Genomic DNA, 13,137 nt, shown 5'->3' with positions numbered 1-13,137 from the left:
AATGTAATTCAGCTCAATAATATTCTTCACTAATGCTATCCCAGCATTAGCCTTGCAATGTCTCAAATGCTTTCTCCCTCTGTAAAAAAAGTTTGTTTTTCTATCCTTTCTTAAAGTGCTTGAGAATTTATTTCAAATTTCTCTTGATGTTTTTGAATGTACTTTGTTTTAAAATAATATTTATTTTAAAAGGAAGAGAGGGAGAGAAAAATGACAAAATATGGATATTACATGTAAAAGTTTGCAGGGTAATGTAAGATAAAATTAAAAGTAAGTACAAACTAATCCATTGGAAGAAACATCTCACTTTTATCCATATCCATATCCATATCCAGGTTCACAACAATTTAATACTTCAGCGCTTTCAAAACTGTTATATTTAATATATAATCTAAAATCAAATTTCAGATCATGTAAGAGATTTATCTGAATTGAACTTTATTTCTGAATATGTTTCTGCTGTTGTTGTTTTCCATAACACACCTTTCCATTGTTATGAAGTTACTTAGCTAACCAAAATGAAATAGCCAGTGGAAGGAGTTCTCTCATGATACTGGGAATGATCTCGTTTGGATTTCAACCCTGTATAGGGTTGGACCTGATGGCCTGATTGCCTTTTTCAAGTATTCTGGTTCTATCATTTGCTGAATACAAAAGGAATTCACTGAGGACTTCTTCAGGAACTTGGTGAACATAATATAGATTCTAGGTATTTGAGGGACACATATTACAATTAAAACAGCTGTACAGAACTGAAGAACAGAATATAGTCAGTGGCATAAAGTAAAGATATCAAATTGGACCTTAGACTGCCTACCTCTTTTCTGTTTATCTACTAGCTTTCCCTTGTTTTGGTTAATTTCTGATTTTATCTGCATACAATAATGTGAATATTCTGTATTAAATTACTTGGTTCTTCCTGATTCAACAGCAGCTTTTAGAAAAAGAATTTTAGTTAGCAGCGCATTGATCCATTTGACATGACCCTGATAATTATCACCTGGATAAGTGTCAGCATCTAGTCAACCTTGGCTGATCTCAAGGAACTAAGCACTAGAATATCCCTAGATATGAGAGTAAAAAAAGAAAAACCCTGGAAGAAATCAATGGTAAACTATTTCCATATTGTTGCCAAGAAAGCTACACTGCTGTCTCTGGGAAGTTGAGCTCAACTCCAAGGGAGATGTTTTTACTGATAATCATCAGGAAGGAATAACATCAGCAGATGTAAGATACGTATCACTGTAAAGAAAGGAATGAAACGTTGATCTATCCAAAACAAACCTGGGCAAGCAGCACACAAGTTGGCACAAAACCTGACAAAATAGAGACTGTAGCAAAATAGCAGTGAAAGGTCTGTCACCAGTATAGTCTATAGTACAGAGTATAGTGAAAAGCTCTTCACCACACTTATAAATTAGAGAGAAAAACTTAATATAGTCCAGCTGAAGATGGGGAATCAGCCTACATGTAAGCTTCCTACTTGCAACTCCCTTATGCTGCCTGGTCCCACAAGGAAACACACACACATATCTATCCCGGTAGGCAACAGAGATAGTTAAGTTTCTGCTAAAAACGTCCTATGCAATGTTAGTGTTTTTGCTACAATGAGTTTCATACTGTGTTTGCCATGAAAAATTGATAACAAGGCTATTCCACACCTGAACAGGAAGCGTTCCTGCCCTTTTCTGGAACTTCAGCACTTTATCTAAGAAAAAGGTTCTATACAGTAGCCATTCAAAATTCAGAATAGTCCTCTTCTCGATTCCACTGAAAGGGTTATCTGTTTTCCCCCGTTTCCTTCACTGACAGCTATCCAGCAGTCAAATGCCATCTGGAAAAGTATGGAAACCTTTTTGCCATACACAGTGGAGCAAGGCTCTCTCGGATACCATTCTGCAAATTCACTGGCAGACATCTGCAACGATGCCTCCATACAGGTACAACCTGGTAGCATTCTGTTTATTACAGAGGGGAGCAACCTACTGCCCTCTCGATATAGTCTGGAATATCACGGCCAGGGACTGAGACTGAAGAGAATCTAAAAGGTATCATATTGCCCAACCTTAGTTAATTTCTACTGAGTGCAGCAGTTTATATACTATATGAGGAACAACATTCAGTCTTTTCTTCCTTACCTGATTCAATTTTCTAAAATAAAATGACTTACAGAAGATTCCATTGGCTATACATAGCATTGGAAGGAAGCCCATTAGATGATCTTAGAATAATTGATGCTGTCACACAATCATCATTATGAAGCATGGATTTAATCCTGTTATTAGTAATGTACGCTAAATAACTGCTCTTAAGTTTTAAATGCTTTAAGTAGAAAGGCAGAGCAAAACTGAGAGAGGGGACCAAAAGATGATCATAGATAGCACTGAATGCAGTGGAGTGGTGTTTAATCTCAGGAAAGTCAATAAGAAATCCAAATTCAAATTGATCTATTTGATCTATTCTATTTCAAGAATCTTCAAGCCACATCCTGGACTAGGCACCTTCCAAATATGATGATTGCCATTCAAATGTGGAGAAAGGGTGATGTAGGGCATGCTTGTCCTTGTCATATAACTAAGAGCTCTTGTGCTAGACATTGATTGAATCATACGGGACAAATGAGAGAAGAAATTGATGCACCTTACATGCTTTGCATTTTTTCCTTTGGCTCTCTGAATTTATACATCACCATTCAAAAGGTCAGTGTGTGGAGACTTTGCATGTACAGTACAGGCAAAGGATCCTCCTCTGCAAACACTGGTATCAGTGAGCAGGCATTTGGATGGCATAAGGCACTGAATTTTACCAGACAGTGATGTCAAAGGTGGACTAGCATTGTTGATTTTCAATGTACTGAAGCCCTACACAAGGGATTATTGTCTGCCCTGGAACTCCAGGCCAAGAAAAGCCCAATCTGTTGAGTTTTTTGGTTCTTGTAAGCAACTATGACGAAGAACATACTTTGTCAAAAGTGTGTATGTGGGGGTGGGGGGATAACAGCATACAAGCAAGCTTCTTATGCTACATGTGAAGGTGCTTGTGGAATGAGGGCCACTTGATTGGTTTGGGTTTTTTCCCTCCCCATATATTATAGTCCTTATTTAAATTCAATCCGGAAGATACTAATCAAAAGATTTTTAAAATCTATGTTAATAACTCTGCAGAGGAAGGAGGGAAAAAGCAGAACAAAAAGGTTCTGGGATATGTTCAAAGAGTGTAACTATTCTCTACAAATCTTGGGGTTAATTGCATTTCACTATTCCAGAACTTGAAAATAAAACATTAAATAGTAAAATAAATAGCTCTCTGGTTCTTTGCAGCCATAATATGTATTCACTGCTGCCTTTAAAATCATATGAGTGGCAGGGAGTGGGTCTTAGATTTGCATACAAAGCTGCTTTCTGCTGGAACTTCCTAAAAGAGTACCATTTAGCCGTAGGGATGTGTGTGCTTTGCTTGTAAGACATCCACAGACCCAGCAGTAACAGATACACAGAGAATTTCACACCATGCAGGTTGGGTACTTATTCTTCCTGTGTCCTCTGAGTAGGCATTTTGGTTGCTATTTTAGTTGTCCACTATTATTAATTTTTCCACTGGTTTCTGGCTAAGCTGGGTTGGCTTGTTTTCCTATATGGCCTTCTGAATACTGGTTTTTTCCCATGTTGGTAGCATCTGTGCTGTGAATAACATTTGTGTTCGTAACAAATCAGGCACTCCAGTAGCAGAATGTACACACACACCCACATATGCACACAAACCTCCAGTAAATGCACTTAGCTCAAGAAATATATAGTTTTCAAAAAAACAGATTCAATGTCAAAGCTTTTCAATCAGGAATAAAGCTGCTTCTAAAGAAAAAGCATTGGCCAATGCAGACATAACACTACAGGTAGTCCTCGTTTAGCGGCTGCCTTGTTTAGCAACTGTTCGCAGATATGACAGTGATGTAAAAGTAACTCTGTGACCAGTCCTCGTATTTATGACCTTTATAGGTTTCTAAAGCAAAGGAAAGCTGAAGTAAGATCATAAAATCATGTTTCACTTCATGACTTCTTCACTTAATGACCAAGTTGCCGGTCCCAATTGTGGTCACTAAACGAGGACTACCTATATATTTAGCATTACATGCATGAGCTGTAGCAAGCTTTGGGTTCAAAGAACCCTTTAATTCATTTGTGAGGTTACAAGGATACTAAAAGCATCACTTCCAGTTTTGCTCCCTAACCCATTTCATCTTTACAGTTTCATAAACTGTGGTTAGTAACCCAACAAAGGTCAGAAACCTAACTTGCCTAGATCCTTAATCTTGCTTTATCTAAAGTTACCAAAGTTTAACCCCACTTTAAACAGGCATTTGAGTTTGCAGCCCTAATTCAGCCTGCAGAAAAGCTCCATCTGACCTGGAAGCTATTTAGGAACATTTTCCACGTTTTTAGCAAGTATGGTTGCTTATTAGGGATGTGGACTGTTCTGCCTGCCTGTTTGTATTTTTCAAGAGAAAATTCTGTAGACATCTCCAGTTTTACTACTGTGAAAATTTTCACCAGAGGACTCTGGTGAAAATTGCAGTCCTATCTCTGTCTTCTATTCTGTTTCTTATGTAAGTGATTTCTTTCTGAGTGTCATAGATTTGTCTTCTCAGTTTTCCCTGTGAAATGGGTAATTTGCTATTATATATAGAATGAAATGCATGGCTTGGGATTTGGGACGGAAACTCAAAAAGCCTGGATTGCCATGGTCCAAGGGAACTAATAATACAATCTTACATATTTTCACTTGACAGTAAGTTCTACTGTGTTCAGTGAAGCTTCTTCCATGGTAAGCAGGCATAGTATTACAGTAGTGTCATTTATAACCTCATGTTGTATTTCTTATCATAGCCAAATATTATGTTACTCTTATCTCTTACACAGATTGTGTTAACTATAACATTATTCTGTTTCTTGCCAATTCTCATCACTGAAAAATTGCCAATGAAACTGACATCCACAATCCAAAATTCTGTTGTGAGATTCTTAAGAACCGAATAACTAATTTATATGGAGAATGATTATATGCCTGCTCTAAAAACATTGTTTCTTATGGCAGGTGCAAGAAATATCTTATTTCACTCAGAGCATCTTACTTTTCAGATTCCCTTTGTGGCTAATGCTTGTAAACACAAAACAGAGTTTGTTGTCTGTTTTGCTTTCACAACTAAGCACTGAATTTTAACTGACAGGTTCCACTGTAATTGAAGAAAGACTGATGCTTACGTTAGTCTTCTGGTATAAGTCACAGTTTGGTTAGAAATCTTATTTCTTATTGTCAGGGTAGAAAAATATAGGCTTAAGAGTAGGCAGTTGGAAGAGAAATTAAAATGCAATTAATTATTTAATGTTCACTATCTATCCTGCTGAAAGTAGAGAAGGTCAGGCTTAGGAAGGTTATTTTCTGAAATCCATAAATTGTGCAAATATTAGTTATTTGATAAATATATAAACAAAAGGGCCCAAAGCAAAATGTGGTACCATGCTATCAACCTCTTGCTATGCCATCATTTTCTAGCTAGCAATATCTTTCTCTGTATTACTACAATACTAAAACAAACCAATTTTATTTCTTCACTGTCTCCTTAATGTTCCATGATTCTTTTCTACCATCCACTCAGCTCCAGGATTCCTGGGGGCCATGGAACATGCTCAGTTCTCACAAGGCAGTTTGTCTTTTGTTTTAGTGTGTTGACTGTTACAAAGTTTTTTTCTATTTCAACAAACCTTAGGATTTATTCAGACATATTGACATCTCCCTCTTATTTTATAGTTGCTTTCTGATTCTACTGGGTTGACATGGGAATGTTGCATTTGCTGTAAGAAAGATCCAATTACCAATGTCTGTGATTTTCCTGCACTGCTGAAACTATCAAGTAACTCTAATTCAAGGTGAAAAAATATAGTGGATACATTTTTTTATCCTGCAGCAACATCAAAGGCCACTTAGATAACTTGTGAAGACTCACCTCCCACAAGCTCTTGTTTGACCATCTGCCCTTTCCAGGTGCCTGGGGGCTGTTGGGGTCTGGATGGGGAACAACAGGCTTCAGCTGAACCCTGGTAAGACGGAGTGGCTGTGGGTTAACGGCACCTCAGCTCCTAGGAATTTGCCATCTTTAGTTCTGGATGGGGTTGCACTGCCCCAGACAGACTCGGTGCAGAACTTGGGGGTCCTCTTGGACCTATGACTCCTGCTCAAAGAGCAGGTGGCAGTCGTGGCCAGAAGGCCCTTTGCACAACTTCATGTTGTGCGTCAGTTACGCCCCTTCCTGGAGTGAGAGGCCCTTTGAATGGTCACTCATGCCCTGGTCATCTCCCATATAGACTACTGTAACACGCTCTACATGGTGCTACCCTTGAAGAGTATCCGGAAGCTTCAGTTGGTCCAAAATGCAGCCGTGCGAACAGTGATGCTCCAAGATCAGCACACGTAACACCTTTACTGAGTGAGTTGCATTGGTTACCAGTTTGCTTCTGGGTCCAATTCAAGGTGTTGGTTATCACCTTTAAAGTCCTACATGGCATGGGTCCAGGTTACCTACGGGACCGTCTCACCCCCGCTGCATCAGCCCGTCCCACCTGATCATGCAGAGAGGGCATGTTGTGGACCCTGTCTGTAAGAGAATTCCATCTGGCGGGGTCCAGGAGGCAGGTCTTCTCTGCAACAGCTCCCGCCCTTTGGAAATTCCTTCCCCCAGAAGTGAGGTTAGCCCTCTCCCTCCTGGACTTCAGAAAACAGCTGAAGACCTGGTTTTGTTGCCTTGCCTGGAGTGGGGAGGGGAAGAGCCATTCTTGGGGCTGGTTGATTCCCTAGTTCTGCAGGGATCGGTTTTATTTCCTTATGGTTTGAATTAGATCCGCTGTGGCTTGGACTTTGCTGCATTTTATGCTGACTGATTATTGGTTGTATTTATGATTTTATTGAAATTTTAAATTGTTTTTATTGTGAACTTCCCAGGTTATAATAAATAAAATAAATAAATCTTTTGCTAACAGTCACCCTTTTTTAGCATTATCTATCCTCATTTTGCACTTATTCTGTTATTACCTAAGAGATGCCTTTCAAAGTTTCTTTTCCATTTTTTGTTGATTGCCAAATATTCTTCTTTCACAAATGAAACTAGCTTTTGGAGTTTTTGCATGTGTATGTAATTCTACTGTATCTATTCACTGCTTCATACATAGTCTTCTTTTCTCTAAACTTCTCACCTCTTTCAAGAATCTTTAAATACTTGAACGACAACACTCTAAAGGTCCTAGTAACAAGGTACTGACTAGCAACTGAGAAGTGCTATAACTGGAAGAATTCAAGCTACCCCAATCCTCTGTAGGAACCTCCAACAAAATGTATGCCATAGCCTTATGATAAAAGAGACATTTGGTGTTTCTACTCCAACATCTGATCTCAACTAGTCCAATTAAATAGCAGATTCCCGTGACCGTCACTATGATCTGAACAGACAGAAAGATAAAGCAAACGATACCATTTCTACAATTAACTTACATTCTTTGGACATTCCCACTTCAAAGCACTTCTGTAGTCTGCAGTACTGGCAGCGATTCCTGGTGACTTTATTAATAACACAGTTCTTATCTCGGTGACATGTATAAACCATGTTCTTCTGAATGCTCCTGCGGAAAAAACCCTGCAATCAAGCAGAAAAGAAAAACGAATGAAGTGAAAATTGTTATTATCTTGCAAATTGTTCTGTGAAATGACAGAAGGAGTCACAACATCACAATAAATTTGATAACCTTCAAGCTTTTAAAAATATTCAACATTCAACCATAGAAAATACTGTTTAGTTAAAATAAGCAATAGCATCTAATACCTAAAACAGGCAGCCAGCAAACAGAGGACAATGGTCTAGAAAATAGTTTTGTATCAACATAGTGGAGGAAAGACCATTTGACTGAAGGAAATAAAGTAAAACGACATCTTCTAGAATAGTTTTGCTATCAAATCATAAAGCAGTAAGTGAAAGACAAATGAATGGTTCAAGAAGAAGGGGAAGACTGAGTAGCTAATGCAGTTGGTAAGATCCTCAAACAGAAAGAGGTGAGAAACATAGAGTACAGAAGATCATGTATGAAGCAGTGTATGGACACAGCAGAAGCAAAGATTGAAAGGTATAGAGAGGTGTAGTTAATATACATACTGTGTTGGTGTACAGTAGATTTGGTTCAACTTTCTTAATTTCTTGCATTTATTACTTCTCAGTCCTTTTCTGCACATTGTATATTGCTGCTCACTTCAAAAAGGAATGGCATGATATGTAGGTAATGCTATGATGGACAGGATTCAATAATATATGGGTGTAGTACAGTAGTTAAGCTGTTGGACTGGCACTGGGAAGACTCAGGTAAAAGTCCACTTGCAATCATGGAAGCCTATCAGGTGAGTTTGTGCCAGACACTCATTCAGTCCAATGTATCTCATAGTGTTGTTGTGCAGGAAATGGGTGGAGGGAATGCTAAGTACACCCCTTGAGCACCTGAATGAAAGTTGGGATGAATCTGACAAATACATTTTAAAAAAATGGATTTTCTTGATTGACTTAAAAAAAAACCCCACAGATATTATATCCAGTAAGTATTTTCATCATGGAGACCACTAAGAGATCCTTAATGCAGTGGGCATCAATAGAATGAATGAATGAATAAATGAATACATACATTCATACAGACATACATACATAATATCACAGAGTTGGATCTGGTCATTCCCCTCATTGAAGGAATTCAAATTAAAATATCCTTAGTCATCTGTTTGAACATATTCAAGGAAGTCTAGCCTTTATCTACCTATCAGTTCAAGCACTGAACTGCTCTATCTCAATATTCAAGCGGAATCGGTCACCACTACTTATATGTGAGGCTCCTTCAGTTATTTGAAGTTGCTACTGTATTCTCCATCATCATCTTTTCTGAAGGCTAAATATACCCAATTCTTCACTCTGTCTTCATAGGACTTAACATGCAGCTACACTAAACCATGATGTAATATAATGGATTGGATTCTGGGATTTTTAGATCATTAACCTGTAAGTATGCATCAGTGAAATTAGAAAAAATATTTATCACACCGAAGATGTATCAACCAGAGTGTTAGACAGATGTCAAACAGTATAATAAAACATAATGAAGTATACAGATAGTCCTCGCTTAACAACCCCAATTGGGACTGGAATTTCAGTTGCTAAGCAAAGTGGTCATTAAGTGAATCCAACCTGGTTTAACGACCTTTTTTGCAGCGGTTGTTAAACAAATCACACAGGCGTTAAGCGAACCATGTGGTTGTTAAGTGAATCATGCAGATCCCCATTGATTTTGCTTGCCAGAAGCCGGCCAGGAAGGTCAAAATGGAGATCATGAGACCATGGGATACAGCAATGGTCACAAATGTGAACCAGTTGCCAAATCCCCAAATTGTGATCATGCAATGGGACACTGCGATGGTCATAAGTGTGAGGACTGGTCATAAGTCAGTTTTTCCAGCACCGTTTTAAGTCTGAACCATCATTAAACAAATGGTTGTTAAGTGAGGACTACCTGCACATGGATTCTCAACTTTTTCTTGACCTGGAGAATTATTGGCAAATAGTCTTGTTGTTACTCTGGCACAGCATAGGAAACATATCTATATATGTAATGCAACTCTTAACTGAGCCTGTTTCTTCCAGGTGTGATGAAGGAGACTATTCTGGTGCCAGTTATAAATTAGTCAGTTTTTATGCATGGAAAATGATGTGCAAAAATTATGAATAACCCCTTGGATTTAGTCCTGAATAACCACCACTATCTGAATGCAAATTACCAGACAAATTTCAGCTTCTGGAACTGGGCTTTCCAGAAAGCTCCTGAAAGTTGGAAGTTCCTCTAGAAAGAGATATACCATGATTATGGGGGCTGCAGCTAGAACAAAGGGAGACAAATAATTAACATAAATTAGAGACAACGTACTGCATGGACAGAAGAACTTCCATTCTGTACAAAAGGCTCTCTGGATCAAAGTTAATGCTGATGCTGGCATGATAGGTTAATGAAAGAATAATGCATTTTTTAAAAAATGAGCCACTCAATCCACAGAATGAAAGAAACAAAACCCGCAATATGAGGAGGGACACTCTACCCATTTGACTTGTATTTATAGGTCACCTGTTTGACAGTTGTCCTGTTATGCTACCAGACCTAGGCAATCCTTTTAACCCAAGGGTCCTATTACAACTGCTGAAGAAAGAACATGAGAAGGCCCCTCTCATTTACAGGAAGAGAACAGGAATGCATCAATACATGCTTACACATGAGTAAAGAACAGAGATACCTTATCCCCACCCCCACCCCATCTTGGCATTTTCCCCAAAATTACTTCTCACAACCCACAAAGGTTGTCCACCACAATACAGACATTTTGCAGGTCTTAGAGACTACTAGGACAGAGTAGACTAGAAGAACTGGGGGAAATGTAGAGAAAGGGCATGAAAGAGAATTAGCTAGTAGGAGATAATCCATATATCTAATGAACTAAGCTTTTCCTGGAAATGTGCTCCCACTTCTAGACTAATATTACAAAGAAAACATGGCATTGGGAATATTGCATTTGCCAGAATACTTCTCTCCATGTATTTAGGAATTCCTTGAGTGAGTATACCAGGAGTTTGGAACTTATGGACTCCAAATGTCACTAGCTACACCTTGTAGAATCCCTCACCATTGGTCATACTCACTGGGACTGCTAGGAACTGTAATTCAGGCCAAAGAGTCCCTAATCCCTGATATAAAGGATGCCTAATCCTCCAGTCCAAAACACAGAAGGGAAAAGATATTTCCACCCTCCACATATGAACAGAATATAGACTAAATTCAGGCCCATCTTTCTTGAAAAGTATTTTTTTTATAGCACAGGCTTAAAACTTGTCTTGTATATTTGGCATTTCTCTCTGAGAAAACTATACATGTCCTAAGATGCGATACATAATTTATTATCTGCAATAACAGTAACAATAGTAATGTAGTGAATTCAAATTAATAGCCAGCAGGGTATGAGTGATCTAAGTTATTTTTTCAAGAATTCATTTGCCCACATTTCACTCTATTTATTAGCACTGAGTATTCTTACAAGGGAACGTATTATGCCTGTGAGGCATAAGGAATTTACATGAACAATTCTCATTAGTGTTAATGGGCATTTCAGTACCCGCATAAATCCTCTGTGATAGGAGCATGAGAGTGTCAGTGACAAAAATAAGCAGGAAAGATATTACCCTTGCCAGACAAAATATCATATGTTCAGAAAGCAGTATGTTCCAAACTGCATGTGCTTTACTTGCCATTTGAAGCAGGCTTGCAGAAGAGAAATAAACAGTGAGAATGCTTTGTCTGAGCATGCCATGTGCATTAACAATTCATAGAAGGAATTTGGATACTTCAATTTTAATTTAGTGAATAGACAAAGAATGATGGAGCAGCCCACTTCTGGCAAAAAAAATTACTTTCATAAAATACATATTCTTATGTATATATGTTACTTTTCCTTTTCTTCCTTGCCCCCCCCCATCACTACAATTCAAAATTCTCCAGAACAAAATACATGCTCCCCTCTCTCCATTCCGCTCCGTCCTCAATAACTTCTCTTAAAGTATTTGGGTAGAGTATCATCTTAGCCATGTTGCTTTAGATGTCCTCATTTACAGATTGCAACGGGAGGAAAAACACCTAGTATAAATAATTCAGAATCCACTGTATCAACGTGTGTTCTCTGAGCATTCACCATTGGTAAAGCAGACAGATTATTTTTCACATTTAATTGTGTTGATACTTTATCCGCCCCATCGAAAGTGGAGAACGGTATGTGAAACCACATGTACCCAGGAACAAATAAAGCCAGTTACTAGGTTCATTATTTAAAGCCAGAGTATCACATCTAGACAATATTACTTTAACATAATGCCAACAAAGAAAAAAGAAAGAAAAAAGAATAAGAAAGAAACAAAAGGAGAGAAAAAAAGGCCAAACTTCTTGCTATTTACTTTTGTAATGCTTGTCTATTACTATGTCAAACATGAAAGAGTTTAGTTCAGAGATAGGTTGCTTCAAGAAGATCTGAACAGATTTAATAACCAGCATCACAAAGGACTTTCGAATGCCATCTGGATACAAAGGCAGTCATTGTATCACCTCCTCTATGATAGTAGACCAAATGGTTCCTTGCTCAAAATTCAAAGGTATTTAAACCAACATAAATCTTTTGGAATGTGCTGCCTTGTTATCTAACATGAAAGGCATCTATACCAGCACATCTTATTACTGACAATTGCGGACACATCTACTCCTACTCCAAACCATTGCCTTCTCAAAAGGAAAATGCCCTGGCTTGGCACAGTATGCTTCTTTTAAAATCATCAGAATGGATGATATTGCCTAGTTACTATGTGGCATACCTCCTACTGACGAAGGCAAACAAATTACAAGGGGACAATTGAATTTGCAAACTAGTTACACATTAAGCACCGGAAACAAAAAATGGTCCAGTGCCAGCTCAGCACTTTTATGGGACCAGCTCATTCAACCAGCTTTCATTAACTTAAGTATCAGCTTTTGCATATATAAAAGGGCTTCCAAATCGACTTCTCTGCATTTACCCAAAAACGAAAGCTAATTCAAATGTCATATAATATGCCCTTTTAAGATATTAGTACAAAGGATACACACATACTCCAGGCACCCTTTTTCAAAGCACTGTGCTTAGACAAGGCCCATTTAGATTAACCTGATAAAACTGTCAAACATGGAGGCCCAGGAAGATGAAGCTCTGTCTAAATTCAGCAGGGCTAATACTTGCTAAGTCACACCATGTAATACTTGGGGAGCTGATCTTGAAAAGGCCAAGCAGGGTCATTGCTGGCTGCTATTTAGGTAGGAGACCAGTATGAACTTCTGCGGCTGCAGACTAGATGGGGAAGGTTGTTTAGAAAACTTAAGAGGAAATAAGGTTAAAAACTGCCAACATTCACTCATCTCTCTGTTTATAATACCCATAAAATAAGTTAGCCTTTTGGAAAATCCAGGCAGAAATTTTGCTGAAATAATTTAGTATGAGTAA

General features: G+C 38.2%; 1 protein-coding gene across 3 annotated transcripts in view; it reads right to left on the bottom strand.

Annotated features, from left to right (window-relative positions):
- RARB (retinoic acid receptor beta) overlaps nucleotides 1-13,137 on the bottom strand; it is a 90,881-nt gene that overhangs the window by 37,389 nt on the left and 40,355 nt on the right. For all 3 annotated transcript variants that reach the window (XM_063303906.1, XM_063303907.1, XM_063303908.1), the window contains one exon: nucleotides 7,540-7,681. In XM_063303906.1, coding sequence (XP_063159976.1) covers nucleotides 7,540-7,681 — 142 coding nt within the window. The remainder of the gene's footprint in view (nucleotides 1-7,539; nucleotides 7,682-13,137) is intronic.

The sequence above is a fragment of the Candoia aspera genome, chromosome 4, assembly GCF_035149785.1.
Source record: "Candoia aspera isolate rCanAsp1 chromosome 4, rCanAsp1.hap2, whole genome shotgun sequence".
In the NCBI taxonomy this organism is placed as follows: Eukaryota; Metazoa; Chordata; class Lepidosauria; order Squamata; family Boidae; genus Candoia; species Candoia aspera.
The sequence above is the reverse complement of the archived record's forward strand: the minus strand, read 5'-3'. Positions and strand labels throughout refer to the sequence as shown.